This window comes from Xyrauchen texanus, chromosome 36 (genome assembly GCF_025860055.1).
Source record: "Xyrauchen texanus isolate HMW12.3.18 chromosome 36, RBS_HiC_50CHRs, whole genome shotgun sequence".
Classification (NCBI taxonomy): domain Eukaryota; kingdom Metazoa; phylum Chordata; class Actinopteri; order Cypriniformes; family Catostomidae; genus Xyrauchen; species Xyrauchen texanus.
Window position 1 is genome coordinate 37,907,198 of NC_068311.1, and position 27,156 is coordinate 37,934,353.

At 44.4% G+C, this 27,156-nt stretch overlaps 1 protein-coding gene across 1 annotated transcript; it reads left to right on the plus strand.

Annotated features, from left to right (window-relative positions):
- Nucleotides 1-1,614: 1,614 nt before the first annotated feature.
- On the plus strand, nucleotides 1,615-26,771 carry LOC127629729 (coiled-coil domain-containing protein 106-like). The gene is made up of 4 exons (XM_052106943.1): nucleotides 1,615-1,734; nucleotides 24,027-24,202; nucleotides 25,110-25,303; nucleotides 26,458-26,771. The coding sequence occupies exons 1-4, from the start codon at nucleotides 1,615-1,617 to the stop codon at nucleotides 26,769-26,771; spliced, it is 804 nt and encodes a 267-aa protein (XP_051962903.1).
- Nucleotides 26,772-27,156: the final 385 nt, after the last annotated feature.

The window sequence follows — 27,156 nt, forward strand, 5'->3', positions numbered from 1 at the left end:
AATCACTCTCTCATGACACAGACGGGTTGCTGTGTCTTCTTGCAAGAATAAATTTATTTTAAAAGACTGTTTGAGTCAGAGTGTCTCTTACGCAGTGATAATGGTTGGTTGATAATTTTTTGCCACAACATCCCTCCTAAATGTTGCATACCAAATATCCTACGATATGATTTTAAAATCATGGCATCATCCAATCCCCCCTCGCTCTCTCTCTCTCGCAATCTTTCAAAAATGAAATGTTTGCATTTTTTGAGTTCGGAGGGGAATTTATGGTACTATACTGTATATACGTATATACTGTACACACACACACACACACACATACACACACACACACACACACACACACACACACACACACACACACACACACACATTATATAGAGAACATATCAAACAAAATATATATGAAAAAGATAGATTTAGTTGCTTGAAATCTAGAACCTGGGCCTGTATTCACAAAGATTTTTATCTTACGACTAGGAGTTCACCAAAGAGTTCCTAGCTAGGAGTTTTTGTGAAAAACCTATGCACAAAACTGCTAAGAGCATGCCTTTTTTTCCCAAGGGGAAGACACCGCGGAGACCACACCCCGGCCAGAGAGGAAATGTGTCACATGGTCTTGCCGAGTCTTTTTCATCAGAAGTATGTCATGTGAAGATATACTTTTAACGGAAGATATACTTTGCATGGGTTACCTACAGGGAACCAGCAAATGCGGAGCACCTACCCCAGTACAGGGCTTAGTTAGCACCTGTACTGAGCCGGCAGTGAGTTACTCTCCAAACTCGTCTGCAACAGGGCTAGGAGGAAGTCATCCAGGAAACATTTTGTGAACAATACTGGGAGTCAACAGCGCACGTCCTCAGCTCAGTGGAGGTGAAAGGCGCTATGCGCAAGCGATACACCCCGCCAACTGTCCCAGACATACCTGTTCGTTCCTGCCAAGACAGGTGACGAAACCGGCTCAACCCGGAGATTGTATAACATCGCAAAGTTGTGGCCATTGCAAATGTCTGTTAGAGAGGCGCCACTGGTCACTACACTCCTGGTAGAATGGGCTTGTAGCCCTGCGGGAGGCGGCACGTGCTGGGAGTGATATGCCATAGCTATGGCGTCAATGATCCAGTTGGAAATCCTCTGCTTGGAGACAGCTCTTCCTTTCACTGTCCACCAAAGCAGACAAAGAGCTGCTCAGAGATGCTGAAGCTCTGCGTGCGATTCAAATAGATGCGTAAAGCGCGCACCGGGCACAGCAACATCGAGGCTGGGTCTGCCTCCTCCTAGGGCAGCGCTTGCAGGTGTCCCATGAGGGAATGAAGCGCGGTCTGGAGGGATTCAACCTCCTGGCACCTCTCAGCAAACTGATGATCAGGTTGTGCTTCCCTAAGGACTTACCGTCCACTGTGTCGTGGTGTGCAGCTATAGTGGCTACATACACATTCAAGGTAGAGGGGGACAGCCTCCAACCCTCCTGCAGGAAGGAAAGCACCGATCTGACTGCGTATTTCTGGGAGTCTTCATGTCGGGAAGAACACCACTTAGCAAACAGATGCCACTTTAAGGCATACAGGCGCCTCATAGAGGGAGCCCTAGCCTGAGAGATTGTCTACCATGGCGGTTGGTAGGCCACCTAGGTCTTCCGTGTCCCGTCCAGGAGCCAGACATGGAGATTCCAACAAGGTGGACATCACCCGCACGAGAGACTGCGCCGTGACCTACATCACCTGGAGGGTGAGGTCAAGGCACCTTAGCTTGGTGGACTTGAAGGAGAGCCATGGCGTTCAGGGCGGGCCGTGGCTGTGAGCGGCGACATGGGCCCAGAAACCAATCATTGAGCCACGAGGGTTCAGGGGAGAGTGGAGGGTTCCACTCCAGCCCGACGCTTGCGGCTGCTCGGGAAAGCATGTCCGTCATTTCGGCATCGGCCTGTTACCGGCCGACCATACTCGAAGGGCGAAGCCCAGCCGAGGCTTCTGCATCCGACTGGACGAGCCCGCTCTCCGATGCTGCACTCAAAATCACATTCGCGGGCCCCAAACAAAAGGTCGAACTCGCACTGAGACGAGCCGGCACACTCATCCGGAAGCCTGATCGGGGCAAACGAGCATACTGGGGAATGGGAGGTCTGTGGGGATTTACCTGCTGGAGGTGGTCCCATTGAGGTCCCCAAATCGCCCCCAGTGCTAGCCGCACTGACCTCATACCCATAGGTAGAAGGACCGAGGGAGGGAGCCGCAGGTGTGGCTTGGTTTCTTACGAAGGCAAGCCACTACTGCAACGTTGCCATGGTCATGTCCTCGCAGTGAGGACATGATGCATCCACGAAAGTTGTCTCCGCTTGAGCAGCGCCCAGATACGAAAGACAGCGATCATGGCCATCGGAAGGCAAGAGATAATGACCACAACCAGGAATAACACACAAAAAAGACACATCTTTATAAAGACGTTTCCATGTGTGCCACTCTTTTAGAATATTCTCTTTTAGGGAAAATACTATTTTAGATTATACTCTTTCAGTTCTGCCAAAGCGCCCAGGGGTGATCTCTGAAAAATCTGAATGAGCGGTTCACAAGTCAGCTCCTTTATACCCGTATGTGCAGGGGAGTGGCATGCAAATACCACTTGCCAATTCCCATTGGCCTTTTATCAAAGATCAGAGGTGTCTCGGGCTCCCAAGTGTGACCCCTACTGTGACTTCATCGACACAACATCGAGTGAGTGACAGATAGGGAAACTTTATCTCCAGTGTACTTTGGTTGTTTCAGTTTGCGGAAGTGGTATCTGCGTGTTTAAGTTTAGAATAATGAAAACACACTTGCCATTCAAGCGATACCTTTTTTAAAGCTCAGTGTCAATATTATAATATTATAATATATTGTTTTTAATGTGGATCATATATATATTGTTCGCATGCTTTGGATCGTTTGTTAGACACTCTCATGAGGACTTCTAAGCTGTCATGGGTTTTGGAGCTACTTTAAATGTTAAAGTACTTCATGAAGTACTCTTAGATTAAATTTGGCCCAAAATTGAGCCCTAAAATTAGGAGTGACACGCCCCTAATTTTTAAGATTTGCTCCTAATTTTCCGCATTATCTCTTTCTACCATCAAATGCTGAATAATATTAGTTGTGCATAGAAAAAGTTACTTAAGTCACGTAATTGAAGCAGGGATAGCAGACTGCTTATTAGAACATCATTACTGAACTTGAAAAGTGCATCCCGTTGTAATTAAGACAAACTTATGCCTATTTGATTCTTGTGTGCTGATATTATGATAATTGAATGTAAAACAACAAATAATACTGTGTTAGCTGTGTGAGAGGAGGTCTACTGAGAGGCCTTTAATCATTGTCTACATAAGCACTTCTAACAGCAGGGCGAAACATAGGAGAGTTTACCTTCATTTTAGATTTTTGATTAACAAAAAAATAAAGGGAATCATTATTCATTAATAATAAGCATTTTCTCTTTTGCTCACAAAATGAAGTTTATATATAGCTATATTAATATACAGAGCTTTGAGTCTACTGTACGTGCTAATAGCACACTATTAAATTATTAGCAACTGAAACATCTACTATAGCACAGAGCTAAGTACCATTCTCAGAATCATACTCCCCCCCCCCCTTATGCTTTGCTCATTAATTGTGCCTGAACACTGCCACATGAAAAATAAATTGCTTTTAATTTGTGATTTCCTTTTTGCTACTGCCAGCTTCACTTAATTTAATTAGCTCTGAAACTGTTGATCGTGTTCAAAAGCTTAAGCCGCTCTCAAAATTGAAAAGACGCAGGCTCTTTTTATTTATTCATTTTTATGTGTGACCCCCCCACCACTCAATTAAGAGAATCGTTACCTTTCAACTAAAATGAATGTTATTTAAACCAATTAACATAGACTGGAAAATCTCTCGTTAATGAGAGGAGCATGGGTGAGTAAACAGAAATGTAAAAATTAAATTAGAAGAGAGCCTCTTCTTGTTGGCCCAGAATAATTACATGCTTAGTTGCCTAATTGTGTGGTGTAAAGCACCACAGCGATAGTAACAGATTGCCATGTTCATTAGTCTGCAATGGGCCACCTGCTGCTGGGGCCGCTGCACCCCCACTCCCCATACATGTGTTTATCCCAGGGGGGAGGGGGGTTTAGACCCAACACTCATAGTGAAAAGCAGATGAGCCAGCCAATGATAATGAGTCTTATGTGTTTGCTTTAAAATTGTCCAGTAATCCCCGTTTTCCTCAGATGTTTTACGGTATGTGTGAGTCTTTTTGGTCTCACCCCTTAATATTAAATTTAATGATTTAGGCTAAATTATACAGAAGCTATCCTGTTCTTCTGGATTGATATCTGTATGCAAAAAAGGGGGTGTTACTTGAGTAACATTGTTTTCAGTTCTAATGAAATATTAAATTATTGGCCTAGAGTAAAACACCTTGAATAAATCTAATTAATTCAGTGCGGTCAAAGCATGTGATTAGGATCTCAATCTATATTTTTCCTCTGCAAAAATATTTTGTACGACATCTGATCTCACAACGTCTATCAGTTCTGTGATATAAAAAGATAGCTGGCAAATAAAAGTTTTTGCTGTATTTCTCTTGTAGAGAAAACATAGAATTAGAATATGAAACCAAAAAAGAGAGAGCCCAAATTAATGTATGTAATATCATATAAGCTAGTGTGCTTTTGTTCTGAATTATCTGCAGTGTTGTGTGGTCATAAAGCACATATTTAGTACAACAGCACAATTTCTGTTGAAAGTGGAGTGATATTGTTTTTTACAACAATGAATGGGTAATGTGAATACACCCTATAATGTGAACACAGACAAGCAAAGGCATACAAACACAGTGCAGCATCCCAGTGATGTTATACTAAATATCAGCACTCTTGGAACACTGCTTGTCCTGTCAGATTAGATGACCAGAACTAACTGTTGTATAACACAAAACTCATTCCTAAGGGGGCTAATTAGGTATTCACAATAAAGACCCCATGCAGTCACTTGATAAAGGCAGTTACCTTTTACTGTGTTGATATATTTCATGTTGAAAAAGGAAGATGGGACGGGACATATCAAAATGTTTTTCTCTTTATTAATAGCCCATAGCCTTTAGTTTACATCAAAGCTGTTAATCATGATTTGCTATTTGCTATTGCAAGTGCAGAACATTCTCATTCTAGAGAACAAGGATACGCCTGTAAATGCAAGATAAGCCAAAAATGTTTTGGTTTGTTTACCCAGAAAAGAAAGACAATAAATGTTAAATGTGTATCTGCTAAAAGACGATTTTGTCAGCTTTTAGTGGTCAACGCACTCGTAACAAACAGTCACTAAAGCAACTTTTTGACTGGACCACCAAAACGCCACGCTTAGTCTGTATTTTAAATGTCACTTTGGTGCCTTAAGTTGTTTCAGAGGATTCCATTACTTTACCAAAGCCAAAATATAAAAATGAAATGAATGAATAAAAATTAATTGGTAACACTTTACAATAAGGTTTCATTCATTAACATGAGTTAATGCATTAGGTATCATGAACTAACAATTGACAATATGTTTTCAACAGCATTTATCTTTTTTAATGTTAATTAAGTAAATAAAAGTTTTTATTTTAAAAATGTATTCCTATATGTCAATTAGCATTAACCAAGATTAATAAATGCTGCAAGTATTGTTCATTGCTAGTTCACGTTGACTGATGTAGCTAATTAATGTAAAAAAATGGAAACTTATTGTAAAGGTTTACCAATTTATTTTATTGTTGCTTTATCATTTCATTATTTATTTCTGTATTTTTGTGCAGTGGGGGAGTTTTTAGGATGTCCAAGCTGTGGCCAAAAAATGAAAAAAGCATCATTATATATACATATATACTGTATATATATATATATATATATATATATATACTCAATTTGCAAGTAAGCACTTACAAGTGAATGTTGGCCAGAACCTTGAAGCTCCAAAAAGCACATAAAGGCAGCATAAAAGTAATCCATAAGACTCCAGTGGTTAAATCTATGTCTTCAGAAGGGATATGATAGGTGTGGGAAAATTTGGAAATTACACCATAAATATTTAATCACAAATAAAATCAAAGAAATGTCCTTCAAACTTATGTATAAGTACTACCCCACTAATTATTTTCTTGTAGAGAGATTTAATTGTGATGTCGATATATTCTGTACATTTTGTGGTCTTCATTTATTTTGGAGTTGTCCCTACTCGACTTGTTTTTGGTCTGATTTCTGCAAGATTGTTAGAGATCATATCATTCCCAGCTTTCAACATTCTTTCAACAAAATGTTTTTTTTTTTTTTTTTTTTTTTTAGCTATGACATGTCTCTTCATAAGGAATATTATTTGATTAATTTTCTGCTTTTGTTGGCAAAGTTTAGTATTCATAAATGTAAGTATGGTGGTTTAAACCATTAGTTTTAGCATGAGGTTCAGCAATACCTAAGAAAAATTTCCAATTTGAGTAACAAGAAAGCTGTTTTTGAAATATGTAAACAATTTGATATTTTTATTTAAACTGTTTATTTATTTATTTTCCTTTTTGTTGTTGTTTGTTTTAATATACCTCTTGGCTCTAGATGTAAAAGTTTTGTAAGCATTAATAAAAATAAAAAAATGTCTGATGCAGGTGTAAATTGGCGGGTCCTTAAACAAGCCCTCATAATACATCTCAAACTGATTGACACATTCACTTGTGAAATGGATTGCTGTGAACTGTATGCCAATGATTGACTTATGATCAATAATATGGTAGTAAACAATACATTGTATTCTAAAGCCGTGTTTTGTACTGTCTTATCAATGATTAACTCTTCTAAGAATGTAATGCATTTAAATTATTTGAATATTTTTTATTATATATACACATATATTTAAAGATAACTATGTATAATTATATATTAGGGCTGCACAATTAATCAAAATAAAATCGAAACTGCGATATGACCTTGTGCAATTATTAAACTGGAAGGGCTGCGATTTAATTAAATAAATAAATATTCTGCTCTCCTCAAAGTTTATTTGCGCTGCAGTCTATATTAAATTAGAGCATTGTCTGTGTTTTCAGAGTGGTTCTGCACTCCACAACTCCCTCTCATGTTTACCGTGCGTTCAGACCAGTGGTGGTCAAAATTCGTGGACGCTCTGATGTATTTAAAATAGGCTATCTTATATTTTTAAATAATATTTTGTGTTTATTGCATTATTCAATCAACCAACATTATTTTTGACAGCAAAAACTAGGCAACAACTATGGTTCCCCGTCTGTCGCTCACTTCGATGTTGTGTCGAAGAAGCGACACTAGGGGTCTCTCTTGAGCACCGAATATGCCTCTGATCTATGAAAAAAGGCCAATGGGAATTAGGCAGACAGTATTTGCATACCCCGCCCCGGACATACAGGTATAAAAGCGGGCAAATACTTAGAGTTGGTGGTCGTGTTGCAGTCAGCTGCGAGTCACACACCTGTTTTCCTCATAAGGTTGCCTGTTGGATTCGACGGCACATGACAGCGGCTTTCTCTTTCTCTGCACGGCAGTGCAGTTTGCCCCTGGGCACTTCGACAGCACAAGAAACTAAAAGAGTTTATGAAAGAGTGATTTTCTCTGAAAGAGTTATTTCCTCTAAAAGAGCAAATATGCAGCTGGCGTTGAACGTACTTTTCAGGACGCGTCTTTATAAAGATGCTGGCTCACCTCATGGCCAGTCTGCCTATCCTCTAGGGCTCGAGGTGGATGAGCTCACCACTGCATCGGAGAGCGTGGCGTGTGATGCTGAGGACTCCCCTGGGCTGCCGCCTTCAGGCCTGCATGCCCAGGCTGAGGCCGACACACAGATATCCGATATGCTTGCCCGGGCCGCCGCCAGCGTGGGTTGCCATCGTGGTTGGATGACTGGTTCCTTGGGGCTCCGCACCGCTCACAGCCGCGTCCCCCCAGTCCCGTTTTTCCCGGAGGTGCATGATGAGCTGACGTCTGCATGGAGAGCACCCCTCTCCACACGTCACAAAGTGATTCGCTCATCTGCTCTCGCTACCCTAGACGGCGGAGCGGCCCACAGGTACACGGTGATTCCTCAGGTGGATAGGGCTGTTGCGCTTCACCTATGCCCCGAAAACCCTACCACCTTGCAGGGTCGCCCTTTATTCCCCTCCAAGGCCTGTAGGACAACATCGTCACTGATGGCCACAGTGCCGCCAGACACGCCACTTCCGCACCGCATGCCATGGCCCTCAAGGCACTCAAAGATCTGCACAGGGGTAGCCCTGATCCCGACGTGCTGCAGGAACTGCGCTCAGCGGCCGACCTCGCCCTTAGAGCCACGAAGGTCACAGTGCAGTCACTCGGGCAGGCGATGGCCACACTTGTGGTCCAGAAACGTCACCTGTGGCTGAACTTGGTCGAGATGCGTGAGGCCGACAAAGTGCTCTTCCTCAACGCCCCTGTCTCCCAGTTCGGCCTCTTCGGCGACACCGTTGAGGACTTCACCCAGCAGTTCTCTGCGGTGAGGAAACACACGGAGGCAATCTCACATATTCTGCCCCGCCGCAAGCGTACCGCCGACAACCCCGCCTCACAGACCCCCTCGAGGACCCGTAAGGCTCCCAGGCGATCCTGAGGCGATCGACACAGGGACCAAGATGTTAGCTCCGGAGCAGGTAAGCAGACTTCTCCGTCCCCCGGTGGAGGGCCGGGAGGACAATCTTTTGTTGGATTTATTTCATTTGCCGCAGCCCCGTACCCACATTCTCAATAAAAGAGCTATTTTCTTCACACGGCACTCTGCCGCCACACCTCAACGGTCCCGAACCCTCCGTAAAAAATAATCGTCCCCTTGGTGCCCCTAGCACGAGCTTGGTTGCATGGCTTTCACTTCCCAACCCGTCACACTGGCTGGCCCGGACCATCCGACTCGGTTACGCAGTTCAGTTTGCCAGGCCCCCGTCCCCCTTCATGGGCATCCGCTTCTCCGCAGTACATGGCGAACATGCCAAATCCCTGCATGGGGAAATCGCTACTCTTCTACTCAAAGACACAATAGAGCCTGTCCCTCCAACTGAGATGAAGAAGGGTTTCAACAGCCCTTACTTCATCGTACCCAAGAAAGGCGGCGCTTACGACCGATCTTGGACATGCAAGTTTTCAACCGAGCCTTGTACAAACTTCCGTTCAAAATGCTCACGGAAATACACATCCTAACTTGCGTCAGGCATCCAGAATGGTTCGCAGCGGTAGACCTGAAGGATGCGTGCTTTCACGTCTCAATTCTGCCTCAACACCGACCCTTCCTACAGTTCGTGTTCGACAGCCAGGTATATCAGTACAAAGTCCTCACCTTCGGCATGTCTCTGTCCTCTCGCGTCTTCACGAAAGTCACAGAGGCAGCTCTTGCCCCGCTCTGAGAAGCCGGCATCCGCATACTCAATTACCTCGATGACTGGCTCATACTGGCCTACTCCAGGTCAACCGAGAAAAGAGCAAACACCTCGGTTCAGAGTATCTCTTTCCTCGGCATGGAGTTAGATTCAGTCTCGATGTTAGCACGTCTCACCAACGAGCGTGCGCAGTCAGTGCTGGACTGCCTCGCCACCTTCAGGCCAGGCGCAACGGTCCCTTTAAAACTTTTCCAGAGGCTCCAGGGGCATATGGCATCCTCCGCGGTGGTCGGGCCGCTGGGGTTTATGCATATGAGACCGCTTCAGCACTGGCTTCAGACTCGAGTCCCTAGATGAGCATGGCACCACGGCATGCACCGGGTATCACCCCCGCCTGCCACCAAATGATCAAACCCTGGACAGACCTCTGCTTTTTACGGGCAGGAGTGCCCCGGCAGATGCGCTGTCACGACAACACTGGTCCGGTGGAGAGTGGAGGCTTCCCCCCCAGTAGGTTCAGTTGATTTGGGAAAGATTCGGCAAGGCCCAGGTAGACCTGTTTGCCTCCCAAGAGACCTCCCATTGCCCGCTCTGGTATGCCCGAACAGAGGCTCCCCTTGGTGAGCTGGCCCTCGGGGCTACGCAAGTACGCATTTCCCCCAGTGAGCCTTCTTGCACAGGTGCTGTGCAAGGTCAGGGCGGACGAGGAGCAAGTCACCCTAGTGGTTCCTTACTGGCCCACCCGGGCCTGGTTCTCGGACCTCGTACTCCTCACAACAGCCCCTCCCTGGCAAATTCCCCTGAGGAAGGACCTTTTTTCTCAGGGACGGGGCACATCCAGACCTCTGGAACCTCCACGTCTGGCCCCTGGACGGGACGTGGAAGATCTAGCTGGTCTACCACCTGCCATCGTAGACACAATCAGCCAAGCCAGGGCACCCTCTACCAGGCAACTTTACGCCCTGAAGTGGCGCTTGTTCGCGAATTGGTGTTCTTCCCAGGTCAGAGTTAGGTCAGAGCTCCTATTCCTGCAGGAGAGGTTGGAGGGAAGGCTGTACCCATCCACCTTGAAGGTGTATGTTGCTGCTATCGCGGCCTACCACGACGCAGTAGACGGCAAGTCTTTGGGTAAGCATGACTTAATCATCAATAATCATCCCGGAGGTTAAATCCTTCACGGCCAAGCCTGTTCCCCTCCTGGGATCTCTCAGTGGTCCTCACAGGCCTTCAGAGACCCCCCTCGAGCCGTTAGAACCCTCTCTCTAAAAACAGCCCTGCTGATCACGCTCGCCTCCATCAATAGTGTCGGGGAACTGCAAGTGTTGTCTGTTAGCGACACTTGTCTGGAGTTCGGTCCGGCAGACACCCATGTGATCCTAAGACCGCGACCGGGCTATGTGCCCAAGGTTCCTACCACGCTTTCTCTTCAGAGACCAGGTGGGGAACCTGCAAGTTCTGCCCCGGGAGGAGACAGACCCAGCCCCTTCTTTACTGTGTCCGGTACGTGCTTTGCGTACCTACTTGGACCGCACGCAGAGCTTTAGACGTTCTGAGCAGCTCTGTGTCTGCTTTGGCGGACAGCGGAAAGGGAATGCTGTCTCCAAACAGAGGCTCTCCCATGGGGTGGTGGATGCCATTTCATTGGCCTACCACACCCAGGCTGTAACCCCCGCCCCTTGCGGGTCCGAGCACACTCAACAAGGAGTGTTGCCTCCTCGTGGGCACTGGCCAGGGGAACCTCCCTGGCAGACATATGTAAAGCAGCGGGTTGGGCAACACCTAATATCTTTGCGAGATTTTACAATCTCAGGGTTGAGTCAGTATCGTCCCTTGTCTTCTCAGGTCTGAGCCAGTAGAACTCAGTAACATGCTGATGAACTGACCGGGTGGATTGCTTGCACCTTGCGCCCTTTCCTCTCCCTCACAGTCAAGGTAAAACTGTGTGCTTTCTCTCCCAGGAGATTCCATATATTCAGCAATTCGGCGGAGGAATTCACTGACCCAATCCACTACGGGTACTTAATCTACCCGTATTGGAATAGGTGCTCCACAGGTCCGGACTCTTGCGCGGACTCCTCCTGTGTGTATATTCCGTGGTACGGCCCCCTTGTGAGTGGACCTGCGTCTCCCTTAGGCAGTTCCAGTTGCCCTCCGGTTGCCGAGCTGTAGCAACTCCCCCTCCTTGAGGCTGGATCTACCACCGTGCCATTTTTTCCACATGTGACCTGAGGGGCCCATGTGATGTATCTCGCCACTTGCCTCCCCGTTCCAGGGCAGGTGTGGTCTCCGCAGGGTCTTTTCCCCCTGAAAAAATAGGAAACTGGGTAAGTCCCCCTTCCCACGATGCGTGTAAGGGCCCCAGCCGCTTTGGCTCTATGCGAGAAACATAGAGAGAAAAGAGGCCCGGCTAGGCTCGGCCCGTTCCCAGATTGGAAATCGTCATCTTGTTCCCCTGCTTAGGGTAACCAAAAGGGTTCCGACGTCTTTTATGCGGCATTGGGGAAGGATACGTGCAGTCTGACACAACTGGTCGCCTTTGCACGTAAATATACCTGCCCACTCTTGTGTCAGCAGTACACTTACACGGCTCAGCGCATGGCGTGATTTTAATTGGACCCCTAGTGTCGCTCCTTTGACACAACATCTCTTTCCCTCCATCAGGGTTTACATCCGTAACCTAGAATTTTTACCAACAGGGACATTCAGTTAACAGTGACATTGAGCAGAAAGCTTACAAATAACCAGTTTTGACAGAGCTGCTGATAAAAAGTTAAATGATCAGCATTGATTGATGAGATGAAATCCTGATTGGAGCATCCCTAATATTCAATTTGACTGTTTCAAAAACTAATGATGATGATTAGTGTGCTGAGACCCTATCACAAAATGGACAAAAACAGGTACATGGTGGATGGTAACATTTGAATATGAAGGAGACTTTGTTTCACTGTTTATATACTTATTTGTTTGTGGTTGAACTGAAAAAGGTCTCAGTTAGTTTTTTTTTTTCAAGTGTGAAATCCCCAGTAGCCTTTTTGCAGTTGAACATGTAGAAAACATTACCATCATAAGCGCAGTTCAAATCGCAATCACAATATTTTTCAGAATAATCGCAATTTGACTTTTTGTCCAAATCGTGCAGCGGCAGCCCTAGTATATATTGATATAAATATGTATAATCATTATATATTGAATTATTGTTATATGAGGGGCTTTCTCAGCAAATATTTTTATATGCGATTAAATGCGATTAATCAATGTGGAAACTCGGTAAGCAGCTCAAGTTCTGTAATCAAACAGTGTTCTGTAATTCTCAGCTGCAATGAGCCTTAATCCTGAAATTGTTCATTTAAAGCCGTTTAAAACAATATCCTAGCTTAAGTAATGTAGTGGTAATACGAGCGCTGTTCTATGTAAACAATGACTAACGGATTCACTTTACGTCACCAACTGGCTCATTTTACACACAAAATGATATTTTGCCACCACCTGCTGGCTAACATATGTAATTTCAAATATAAACCCTAATGCCTAACAGATATGCACTGCTCTTACATATATACACTGCTCTTATATATATATATATATATATATATATATATATATATATATATATATATATATATATATATATAAATATATATATATATATATATATATATATATATATATATATATATATATATATATATATATATATATATATATAGCAAGTCTTCTTTGCTTTAACATATTTGGAATGAGAAATTAACTGGCACACCTCTAGCTTCCTGGAGGACTGGAAATCACCATATGAGAGTATTAGTTTCAAGTTTTATTTGTCACATACATAATCATACACAGTACGACATGTAGTGACATTCTTGATACGACTTTTCTCCCCACAGTTAGCGATAAAGATAAATTATGTTTATTGTTAAAAACAATAAAATACACAATAAAATAGGGGAAAGAGAAATATACTGTATGTACAAAGTATGCATATGAATATGAACAACAACAGCAGCAACAGTTTGATTGGCAATATATTTATATGTATATTGTGCAGGGTAAAGTGCAATTCAGAATCAGAATCAGAATCAGCTTTATTGCCAAGTATGCTTACAAATACAAGGAATTTGTCTTGGTGACAGAAGCTTCCAGTGTACAACAATACAAACAATACCAAAAACAGCAGCAAGACATAGGTAATTAAAACAAAAAACAAAAAAGAATACAATATAAATAGTTATACATATACGTACATACACTCACCTTCATACATACCCACATACACACACGTAGTGCAAATCTGTTACAATCTGTTATATAAAGAATAAAAAAACAGTATATTATGTACAGAGCAATGTAAGTAATGGCAGAAGTGGATATGTTGGATAATATAAATAGAATTAAACTGTGTATTGCACATAATTATTGCTCAATGGGCCAATTTAATTGTTCATTAGATGGATGCCTGAGGGAAAAAACTGTTCCTGTGTCTGACGGTTCTGGTGTTCAGAGCTCTGAAGTGCCGGCCAGAAGGCAACAGTTCAAAAAGGTAGTGGGCAGGGTGAGTGGGGTCCAGAGTGATTATTACAGCCTTTTTCCTCACTCTGGAAGTGTATAGTTCTTGAAGGGGGGCAGAGGGCAACCAATAATCCTCTCAGCAGACCGAACTGTCCTTTGTAGTCTTCTGATGTCTGATTTCGTAGCTGCACCAAACCAGACAGTTATTGAAGTGCAGAGGACAGACTCAATGACTGCAGAGTAGAACTGTTTCAGCAGCACCTGTGGCAGGTTGAACTTCCTCAGCTGGCGAAGGAAGTACAACCTCTGCTGGGCCTTTTTCACAATGGAGTCGATGTGTATCTCCCACTTCAGGTCCTGTGAGATGGTAGTGCCCAGGAACCTGAATGACTCCACTGCTGCCACAGTGCTGTTTAGAATGGTGAGGGGGGACAATGTTGGGGTGTTCCTCCTAAAGTCCACAATCATCTCCACCGTTTTGAGCGTGTTCAGCTCCAGGTTGTTTTGACTGCACCAGACAGCCAGCCGTTCAACCTCCTTTCTATATGCAGACTCATCGTCATCTCGGATGAGGCAGATGACAGTGGTGTCGTCTGCAAACTTCAGGAGCTTGACAGAGGGGTCCTTGGTGGTGCAGTCATTGGTGTACAGGGAGAAGAGTAGTGGGGAGAGCACACATCACTGGGGGGCACCAGTGCTGATGGTACAGGTGGTGGAAGTGAATTTCCCTGCCTCACAAGCTGCTGCCTGTCTGTCAGAAAGCTGGTAATCCACTGACAGGTAGAGGTGGGAACAGGGAGTTGGTTTAACTTAGTCCGGAGTATATCTGGGATGATTGTGTTGAAAGCTGAGCTGAAGTCCACAAAAAGGATCCTTGCGTATGTCCCCGGACTGTCCAGATGTTGCAGGACGTGATGCAATCCCATGTTGACTGCATCATCCACAGACCTGTTTGCGCGATAAGCAAATTGAAGGGGGTCCAGAAAGGGTCCAGTGATGTCCTTCAGGTGGGCCAACACCATCTCTCAAATGACTTCATGACCACAGATGTCAGGGCGACAGGTCTGTAGTCATTAAGTCCTGTGATTTTAGGTTTCTTAGGGACAGGGATAATAACGGAGCATTTGAAGCAGCATGGGACTTCACACTGCTCCAGTGATCTATTGAAGATCTGAGTGAAGATGGGGGCCAGTTGGTTAGCACAGGAACAAAGGCACGCTGGTGAGATGCCATCTGGGCCTGGAGCCTTCCTTGACCTTTGCTTCCAAAAGACACGGCACACATTGTCTTCACAGATCTTGAGTGCAGGATGTGTAGCAGGATGGGGGAGGAGGGGGGTTGCAGGAGGTGTTAATGGTTGTGTGAAATGAAGGTCCGAGTGCATGTGGGGTGTGAAATTGGGCCTTTCAAATCTGCAATAGAACACATTCAGGTCGTCAGCCAGTCGTTGGTCTGCCACAGGGTTGGTGGTAGGAGTCCTGTAATTAGTAAGTTGTTTCAGGCCACTCCACACTGATGCAGGGTCGTTAGATACCCACTTGGGTAACACTTTATTTTACGTTGTCCTTGATACAGAGTAATTACTTAGTAATAAATGTTGTAATTACATGTACCAAAATGTAATTAACATGTAACTAAGTTATGGTACAGCCTGTACTTACAGATTGTAATTACACACATGTAATAGGCAGCTACTGTTACACATATGTAACAAGCCGAGTCTGTTACGTGTTACAAACTTGGTACACTGTAATTATGTAAGAAAGTACTTAGTACCACACAATGTAACAAGAAGTACTTAAATATATTAGGCTACTAAGGTCTGCAGTTACACATGGCAAATGTGTACGTTTTGTAGCATTACATGTATGTAACATAAAATAAAGTGTATCAAGATTGTACTTGAGTGCAATTCATGTGTATCTACATACCTTATCCATCTTAAATAACCCACTAGTTCACAGCTTAAATACATGCATTAGCTTCCTAATTACATTGCAACTACAGAATATTACACAGGTATAAGCTACGTAAAATAAAGTGTATCAAGACTGTACTTAAGTGGACTTCATGTGTATCTACATACCTTGTCCATATGTACCTTAGTTTGAATTAACTCTCTAGTTTACAGCTTAAATACATGCATTAGCTTCCTAATTACATTGCAACTACAGAATATTACACAGGTATAAGCTACATAAAATAAAGTGTATCAAGACTGTACTTAAGTGGACTTCATTTCTATCTTACCTTATTCATATGTGCCTTAGTTTGGGTAAACTCACTAGTTCACAGCATAAATACATGCATTAGCTTCTTAATTACATTGCAACTACAGAATATTACACAGGTATAAGCTACGTAAAATAAAGTGTATCAAGACTGTACTTAAGTGGACTTCATGTGTATCTACATACCTTGTCCATATGTACCTTAGTTTGGGTAAACTCACTAGTTCACAGCATAAATACAAGCAGTAGCTTCCCAACTACATTACAATTACAGAATACTGTATTTTAACTCAATAGTGTAGAGTTGAATTGATGTGGTTAGCCTTTCCATCCACCTGCCTGCACACAAAAGGTGACATTATCAAAATGACAAGTCAAATTGTAAATTTATTTTCCCCCTTCAAATACAACATATAATTAACTGCTAAAATGTACAATGTTTCACAAACATTAATGAGAATACATATTTTATAAATGAAATTCAAGCATATGTACTCTAAACTTGATTTGTTTACAATTTTTTCAACAATCCCAGAATGCACACCAGAGTTGTATTCAACAAAATGGGAATTTGCATTATAATAGAACAGAATCCAAAACTAATCAAATCAAAACTAACACTTAAGCTTACCTTTCTGAGCTTTTTGTTCATTTTTGAGAGTGTTGTTGAACTGGATGCCACTCCATCTTCCATCATGTCAATCTGGCGTAGTCTCAATCCTTGAGCAAACCTATAAAACAACAAAGTTAGTATTTACAAAATTGAAAACCTTACCAATGTCAGAAATTGAAGTTTGTGACATTTTCCCAATGAAAATTATTTCCAGGGGATTTGTTTTCACTAACATTATATAATGTATCTGTCCCATCTTTTATATTAAATCAAAATACTTAAAATTGCATCTGTAGTGGCAAATTGTTTAATGCTGCCCAGATGTGGCATAAATGCATTTACACAGCAGTTAAAATCACACAAGTAACATAATGAAATTTCTTTATTCCTAATTTTATATTTAAATTAACAATAATAAAATGACCGAAAAAGGCCAGTGGTATCTTTAAATAACCTAAATTATGAGGCATGTTATATATTTATAGGTTCTTGTCATGCTTGCAAAAAAAAAAAACTTTTAGATTTTTTTTTAAATGTTCCAACATGAATTTGAGCAAGAACATCAGTGTTTTTAAGCCTGCACAAATAAATACTACATGTTCATACAGAACAAACCCATACAATAAGGAAATAAATCATATATATCAGATTCTTTCAGATTGGGGCCTATGGTTGGGGCACACATTCAGCTGCAGAACAGGGTAAATGCAAGTAACTCAAGACATGTTTTATTCTATTTTTACATAATAAACTTGGTTTATGTACTAACACATCAGTACATACTAATTAGAGGTTGATGATATTTTAGTTTCCTAGTATAAAATTGTGTTTAAAGAAACACAACAACTAGATTATTTTGTTGATACTACTAAACCTACTGTATATAATTGAATTTGTTAGAAAATGTTATTTCCCCTTCTGTCGCTCTCTCCACGTTGTGTCGGAGAAGCGACACTAGGGGTCTCTCTTGAGCGCCGATATCCACCTCTGATCTATGAAAAAATGCCAATAAGAGTTGGCAGCCAGTATTTGCATGTCCTGCCCCCGGACATATGGGTATTTAAGCGGCGCAAATATGGGAGTTCATTCAGAAAATTTCTTCGGAGCCGATGGTCTGTCTGCAGTTTGCTGCGAGTTACACACCACTAACGTTCCTGTTTCCTCTGACGATCTGCATGCTGTTGGATCTTGACGGCGCACAACAGCGGCTTTCTCCTTCACATTGCACGGCATGCATTGTTGCCCCTGAGCGCTTCGACAGCGCAGACACACACACACACATTGTGTATTTAAAAGAGTAAATTCCTATTAAAAGAGTAATTTCTCTAAAAGAGCAAAACACAGCGGCGTTGAACGTCCTTTTCAGGATGCGTCTTTTTCAAGATGCCCTTCCGCCCCTGTGTTGTTCCTGGATGCGGTAGAGTGCTCTCCACTTCAGACAGCCACAGGCGCTGTCTCCGTGTGTTTGGGCGCGATCACACCGGGCGGCGTTTGTGGATGGCTCATGTTCTCACTGCGAGAACATGACCATGACCACGTTAGCGATCGCGGCTTGCTTTCAACAGAGAGCAAGCCACCCCAGCTGCACCCGCATTGCTCCTTCTTCCCACGGGATTGAGGGCGATGCGGTTGGCGCTGGGGCGATTTGAGGCGGCAGCGGGTGCAGTTTCGCGGGTAGCCCCTGCGAACCTCCCGTTCCCGACACGCTCGCTGGTCCCGTCTACGCTTCGCGGCGATAGCGGCTCGCCTCACGGCCCGGCTGTCTATCCTCCCGAGCCCGAAGCAGATGAGCTCGCCGCTGCATCGGAGAGTGTGATGTCTGATGCCGAGGACTCCCCTGGACTGTCGCCTTCGGGCCGACGCTCAGATGTCTGACAAGCTTTCCCGGGCCGCCGTGAGCGTGGGGTTGGATTGGAACCCTCCATCCTCCCCACAGCCTTCACAGTTGGATGACTGGTTCCTGAGGGCAGCGCGCCGTTCGCGGCCTCGCATCCCCCCGGTCCCGTTTTTCCCGGAGATGCATGACGAGCTGAAGTCTACGTAGACTAGGTGCCACCCGCTCCACTCTCACCACCCTCGACGGCAGAGAGTGCCAAGGGTACGGGGCGATTCCCCAGGTCGATAGGGCAGTTGCGTACCATCGATGCCCCGGTAGCACTACCTCCTGGTGTGGCCACCCCGTACTCCCATCCAAGCCCTGTAGGACAACATCCTCGCTCAACGCGAAGGCCTACAGTGCGGCTGGACGCGCTGCCTCCGCCCTGCATGCGATGGCCCTCCTGCAAGTCCACCAGGCCAAAGTACTCAGAAGCATGCACGGGGGTGGACCTGATCCTGATGCGCTGCAGGAACTGCGCTCAGCGACCGACCTCGCCCTGAGAGCGACGAAGGCCACAGCGCAGGCACTCGGACAGGCGATGGCCACCCTAGTGGTCCAGGAACGCCATCTCTGGCTCAATCTGGTCGAGATGCGTGAGGCTGACAAGAACCGCTTCCTGGACGCACCTGTCTCCCAGATTGGCCTTTTCGCCGACACCGTCGAGGACTTCGCCCAACAGTTCTCCGCGGTGAAGAAACAGATGGAGGCCATAAGTCACATCATGCCCCGCCGCAGACCTGCTGCTACGGGCCCCGCCCCGTCTGCCCACCGAGGGCGTCCCCCTGCGAAGAAACCAGCTCCTGCTCTGCCTCAACCCGGGCCCAGCTCTCAGCCCCAGCGTCGAGCACCCCGCAGGCGGCGCATGCCCCTGTCTCACGAACCCCCTCTAGGACCCGGAAGGCTCCCAAGCGTTCCTGAGACAGCCGACCCAGAGCCGAAGACGTTAGCTCCGGAGGTGTTAAGACCGCTCCGTCCCCCGGTGGAGGGCCGGAAGGAGAATCCTTTGTTTTTTCATTTGCCACACCCCCTGACGGGGGCTGTGGTACCCACATTCTCAATAAAAGAGCTATTTCCTTTGCCTCTGGGTCACCTGGCCCGCAAATGCCATTCTCACGGCAATCTGCTTTCAGATTACGACAGTCCCGGTACACCGGACGCGGCGATCCCGCCTTCCGCCTGCCCACGACTGTCCCCCGGCCGGCCGGTTCAGACGAGTCCAGAGGACGCCAGCATCATACCTCCTCCTCAGTCACGAACCCGCCCCCTGCCGGGTTCGCGGAGCAAGGTAAGTGCTTTGAGTCTATTCTCAGCACCTCAGCCTCAGGCCGCAACGAAGCCGCCTGACGCAGAACTACCTGTTCCGCCCCGCTGCGAGGCCCCGCCGGGTACGTCCAAAATACTCGTCCCTTTGGTGCCCCTAGTGCAGAGCTGGGAAGCGTGGCTTTCGCTTCCCAACGCATCACGCTGGCTGCACCGGACCATTCGACTCGGTTACGCAATTCAGTTTGCCCGGCTCCCGCCCCCCTTCAGGGGCGTCCGCTTTTCCGCAGTACACGGCGACCCTTCTTACGGTTCGCGTTCGACGGCCAGGCGTTTCAGTACAAAGTCCTCCCCTTCGGCCTGTCTCTGTCCCTTCGCGTCTTCACGAAGGTTGCAGAGGCGGCCCTTGCCCCGCTACGAGTAGCCGGCATCCGCAGAGACTGTTCTGCAGATTGGTGTTCTTCCCGAACTGAAGACCCGCAGAGATGTGCGATCAAGTCAGTGCTCCTGTTCCTACAGGAGAGGCTGGACAGGAGGCTGTCCCCGTCCACCCTCAAGGTGTATGTTGCCGCCATTGCCGCCCACCACGATCCTGTAGACGGCAAGTCTTTGGGTAAGCACGACCTGATCCTCAGGTTCCTGAGAGGCGCCCGGAGGTTGAATCCCTCCCGGCCAGGCCTAGTTCCCTCCTGGTATCTCTCGGTAGTCTTGGCAGGACTCCAGAGACCTCCCTTCGAGCCGCTTGAATCAATTGGACTCAGGGCCCTCTCTCTCAAGACGGCCCTGCTGATTGCGCTCGCCTTTATCAAGAGGGTCGGGGACCTGCAAGCTTTCTCTGTCAGTGACACTTGCCTGGAGTTCGGTCCGGCAGATACGTCTGTGATCCTAAGACCGCGACCGGGCTATGTGCCCAAGGTTCCTACCACACCCTTCCGAGATCAGGTAGTGAACCTGCAAGCGCTGCCCCGGGAGGAGGCAGACCCAGCCCTTTCGTTGCTATGTCCAGTGCGCGCCCTGCGCATTTACCTGGACCGCACACAGAGCACCAGACGCTCTGAGCAGCTCTTTGTCTGCTTTGGGGGACGGCAGAAAGGGAATGCATCTCCAAACAGAGGCTCGCCCACTGGGTTGTCGATGCCATCACACTGGCTTATCACACCCAGGCCGTGCCCCTACCCTTGCGGGTCCGAGCTCACTCAACAAGGGGTGTTGCGTCCTCGTGGGCACTGGCCAAGGGCACCTCCCTAGCAGACATCTGTAGAGCCGCGGGTTGGGCAACACCCAACACCTTCGCAAGGTTTTACAACCTCCGCGTTGAGTCGGTTGCGTCTCGTGTTTTCTCAGGTCCGAGCCCGTAGAACTCGGTAACAGGTAGACCGACCGGCCGGGTGGATCGCTTGCGCCCAGCGCCCTTTTCCTGACGTCAAGGTAAAGTAGTGCGCCTTCTTCCCAGGGCGCCCCACTCCAAGTCGGGCCCCTGGTCGATTCCTCCCCAGCCCTCCGGGTCCGCGGTTCAGCAGAGGAACTCGCTGACCCAAGCCACTGCGGGTACCCTGATGGCTACCCTGTACTGGTATAGGTGCTCCGCAGGTAAGGCCTCTTGCGCGGACTCCCCCTGTGTGTAATTCCACGGTTCTGTCCCCTTACGAGCGGACCCCTGTGTATCCATTAGGCAGTTACAGCTGCCCCGGTCGCCGTGCTGTAGCAACTCCCCCCTTTCGAGGCTGGATCTACCACCACACCATACTTTCCACAAGAGCCCTAAGACGGCCGTGTGACATGTCTACCACTTTTCCTCCCCAAGAAAAAGGGCAGGTGTGGTCTCCGCAGGGTCTGGGTAAGACCCCCTTCCCTATATACGCGTAAGGGCCCCGGCCATGATTGCTCTATGCGAGAAACATAGAGAGAAAAGAGGCCCAGCCAGGCTGGCCCATTCCCATGTTGGCAAACATCGCCTTGTTCCCCTCCCAGGGTAACTAGAAGGATTCCGATGTTCTTATGGGGCATTGGGGAAGGGTACGTGCAGCCAGGGACAGACGATGCGCAGCGGGGATGAAATCACTGCCCGCCTCTGTATCGGCGGTTCACGTCCACGGTTCAGCGCATGGCAAGATTGGAATGGGTCCCCTAGTGTCGCTTCTCCGACACAACGTGGAGAGAGCGACAGAAGGGGAACGTTTGGTTACGTATGTAACCTCCGTTCCCCGAGGAAGGGAACGACACGTTGTGTCTATCCTCCGCCATGTCGCTGAACCGAGCCACTGTTGTGGCCGGACCATTTCCGGCTCCTCAGAAAAATCCTGAATGAACTCCCGTATTTGCACCGCTTAAATACCCGTATGTCCGGGGGCGGGACATGCAAATACTGGCTGCCAACTCTCATTGGCCTTTTTTCATAGATCAGAGGTGGATATCGGCTCTCAAGTGAGACCCCTAGTGTCGCTTCTCCGACACAACGCGTCGTTCCCTCCCTCGGGGAACGGAGGTTACATACGTAACCAAACATTGTCTTTCCTTCCTGTGATGGGGTGGCAAAGGGAGAAGCCACAGAAACAGCTTATTGTATAACCAAAAGAATAAAAAAAAAAAACCTGCAAGCATAATCATAAACAAGCCAGAAATTCACTGGGACTCTTATTTTGACATGTTTATGCTTTACTACTGTTGCTACAGTTTTACTTCTTTTTTTTCTTCGTAAATTTTTTTTTTTTTTTTTACCACAGATGATCGAGGGACATAAAATATGCCCTTTTACAACCATATAACATATTACAGTAATAAAAAAAACGTAAACATAATTCCACGAGCCAGTACAATGTGCAACATCGCAGCATTTTGACTTTGAAATCACATGTATCGACATTTCTCTGTTTTTCCATCGGCAGGAAAAATGAATAACACTTAATATTATAATTCATAATTTTGCTATAATAATTAAGCTTTTATCCTCTTTATATGGCCTTAAATCTGATCAAACAGAACCACGGAAATCCTATAACATGTCTGATGGCTATTTAACTTCTAAGAAAGCATGTTGTGTTGTTTAATGATATATATATATATATATATATATATATATATATATATATATATATATATATATATATATAATTGTGTGAATTACCTGTAAATAAACATCAACCATTGATGAAGTTCTTTATGGGATCGTGAAAAAATTGATCTGGTCCGGATTGATTTTTTCTTCCTTTGGGTGTGGTTCTGTTTGCGATAGCACACCCTGTTTTTTTAAAAAAGAAAGAAAAATATTAATGGTACTAAAGTGATCAGTAAATTAAAAATAAATAAATTACTCTTTTTTCCAAACCACTCACCAGGTATATCCATCTTTTCTGTTGTCTTTCACGAACTTCATTTTTCTTCTGCAGTGTCCACATCTCATTTTTTTGGCCAATAATTTATTTCGCTGCATCCATTGCTTTATCTTGTCATTTTGTTTGTGCTGTGGCAATGGTACAGACACCATATTTGAACTCCCGCGCTGCCGCGCCTAGCCGCCAACCTGCGCGTGCGCGGTTTCTGTACGTCAAACGCATTACCACGCGACACAATAATGTTCTCTATTGTTTAAAAAAAGGAATCGTCTGGAGTCTGGAGACGCCTGCAAAACGAGTACGAGTCGAGAAGATACAGTAGGTATGGTATAAGTGTTTTTGTTGCTATATACAGTACATATTTAGATAATATATTGATGTGAGATGTATTAAATTATGTATAGGACTGTCTCAGTTGACTGATTTACTATAAACTTTACAATAGGCAATATCAGATAACCACTACAGTCTATGGTCAGACTCTCTCTCTCTCTCTCTATGTATCTAACTCTCTCTCTCTCTCTCTCTGTATATCTTATCTATGTACCTGTACCCCCTCTCTCTCTCTCTCTCTCTCTCTCTCTCTCTCTCTATATATATATATCTTGTCTATGTATCTCTCTCTATCTATGTATATAGCTATCTCTTTCTCTCTATCTTGATAGATATATACATATACTTACTTTTAATAAAAATAAAGTACATTCACCGATTTTAATATTAAATACCATAGCCAAAAAGTTTTAATGATGTGGTTTATATCATATCTGCTGTGTGGATCACTATTTATTCTGATCCAGGTCCACCATGGCCAGCAAAAGAGGGAGAAAGAAAATGAAAAAAGTATGGATGAAGAGACTCTAGAGAGCCCCAAAAATGTGACAGAAGATCTACAAGTTGCTGAACAAGTAGAGAAGCATGGAGAAGACCAGATCATGCTAGATGAAGATAATGTGTCCAGCGAGGAGAGTGTACAGTGTGATGAGATGGTTCTGTCCAGTGGTAAGAGTTTAATCTTTGTATTCAGTCTTGATTCTGAGAATGTAAGCATTCCTCAATTGAAATTTTGAAATATAGATATGTGCCTTCGATTTTTAACTGGTACACAGAAACGGGACCACACTTTAGGTTTTACCCATACATTGCTTATTTTATTAACATTGATTTTTCAAGTTCATTTTTATTATCAGACAATGTCACTGATTTTAATGTAGTAGATTATTTTTAACATCATGCTTTTTTATCTTATGTTAAAATGGTATTGTCAAATAACTTTTGTTTATCTTTTTTTATCTCTTATTGAAATCTTTATTTAGCGCTTTGGTTAAAGTGGAAATCCAAGTGCTTCATAAATATGCCTTAACTCTACATTGAATATTTTGTTGATTGCAGATAAAACCAGCTCTCTGAATTTGCTGAAGAAAAATAAAAGACTGCGGAAAGTAATTAAGAAAATGCATGAGGAAATTGACATTTTGAAGAAAAAATTGAGGGCAAGAACAGGTTGGTGACTATGGCTGGGTGAGGTCTGTTAAGATGTTTATGAAATGTAGAACTGCTTTGCGACAACAGGATGGGGCTGATTTTAAAATAAGTCATTTTTGCAAAGTCTGTCAAGTGTCAAAATATCAAGGACAATTTGATTACCCATTTCATTTCAAACTAAACAAATGTTGCATGCAAGCTTTAGTTCTTTGTCAGGAGATAGCAGATGCCAAAGCTCTAATACATCCACAGTAAAAAACAAAACAAAAAAATGACTGGCAGTTTAGGCTTATTTATGGTGTGAACTGAAGGCACTTGAATACAAATGAAAACCAGTTCACACAAAAAGTAAATTTTTATAATGTGATGGTTTTATAATGTTTTTTGGTTGGGGGCAGGGAAGTCAAAAAGTACAAATCCCGTGATTCAGATGATTCTAGCTCCACCTCCAGCTCCAGCTCAAGCTCCACCTCCAGCTCCACCTTCAAGTCCACCTCAAGCTCCTCACTTTCATCCTCTTCGTTCTCCAAAATGAAGAAATCCCGCAAGAAGAGTAAAAAGGAGCACTGTCATCCTCTGGCAATGGCGAGAGGTACTGTTGTGTTTGGCAACCATTTTGCAATTAAGGGCCATAGCGTTACCTTTTTTTTCTAACAGGAATAACTATTAGGGATAATTCAGCATGCAGATACAGTTATTCAACACTCCTTGCACTTATCATTTGAAATGTTTTTCCCTTGGCACACCTTCCTAGGCTTGCCAACGTCTTATTATATTTAGTATATGAATACATAAGACTATTTCAAATAACATAAAATTTACATCACAATAACAAGATACAATGATTAAATACAAATGTGTAAAAGAGTCATGATTGTGATTCTAAGAATGTTTTGTAAATATGCAATTTGCTAGAATGTTGTTGGGCTTACCTCACATGTTTCTTGTTTATCTTCAAAAATAATGGGATAGCCTGCAGTAGATTAGCCAGCAGACAGGGCAGTTCACAGTAGAGTGCACATACTGGATAACAGTGTTCTTCAAATCTGACTTTGGTGGGCCTGTAGAGTTTAGCTCCATCCCTAATCATTTTTTTTATTTTATTTTTTTACTATTGATAGAATCCTGCTGTTCTTACCTGCGGTGGTTCCCAAATCCTGTTTTTGTAGCCCCCAACACTGTACATTTCATATGTCCTCATTGAACACACCCAATTCAATACTACATCTCAATTCGCCTTCATATACTACACCCTAAAAGTATACTCCTTTTGTGAGGAAAAAGTACATACATTTGAGTATGTATGAGAGGCATGTAGTAGTATCCAGCTTTAGGACATAATACTTCCTCATCTTTGACAGACAGCTCTGTTGCTTAGTTATGTGCATCCTGTCACCGTTTAAACTGCCCTGTCAATCATCTTGTCACAGTTCCACATTCCACAGATCCACAGTCTTTCATGAGGAGAAACTCTCATGTGGATAACATTTAATAAATATGTTTTCGTATATTAAACAACACTGAATAAATATATTAATTCAATGCATGTAGATAAGCAAGTTGTTTGGCTGGCAGTTTATATGACACAGACTTATATTGATTCTTGTCTGTACTTTGATCATTTACAATGCCGCCTAAGACAATTGGGTGGGAGTAAGCAATGCTATTTAATATATAATTTCAGTCCTATTCTAGTCAGTTTAAAGTAAATGGCTTATAATTCTGTTTTTCTTGTTTTCTTTGCAGCTCGCATAATTGACGATGTGGTACGTCGGTACCACAAATTTGTGAAGGCCTACAAGAGTCAGGGGAGCATGAATAAGGCCTTCAAAATTGTAGGTGTGGATCGTAACACACTGGCTCTGTCTGCTCCCCTGGCTAAAATTACAATCGCAGCTCCAAAGTTTTTAAAGAGCCTCCCACCATTTAATCTCAAAAAAGAGAAGCTTTTAGATTATTCAAAGCGTTGTGCGGAATCAATGACTCCAGAGGTCCGTGCTAAAATTGAAGAGCTAAAAGCGAAAGGGAAGCTTCTGCCAATCAAGTATAAATATAGATAAGACCCTTATTTTTCAGTTGTTTTATATTGGGGCTATTGTATTATTTGTTTCTGAATCAGTCCCAGTAATATGTTTAGCTTAACAATGTTTAAAAAGCCATTTTATTTTTGTGTTGCAATCTTTTAAAACTTCAGAATAAAGTTTTGAATTGTAAAAATCTGCTCACATCTCATTAATTTCCATTATTTGTATTGACAGGCAGGTGGCTAAAAAGGGTAGGTACACTTAAAGATTGGGTATATTTAATTTGTAGCCTTATGCTTTGTTTATTTAGCACTCGAAAATCACTCGTCCATGAACAGGCTACACTCAAATAGTGTATGCAGATATCAGCGGACTGTGCTGATGACAAAAATCATGTATTTATGCTGTGAACTAGTGAGTT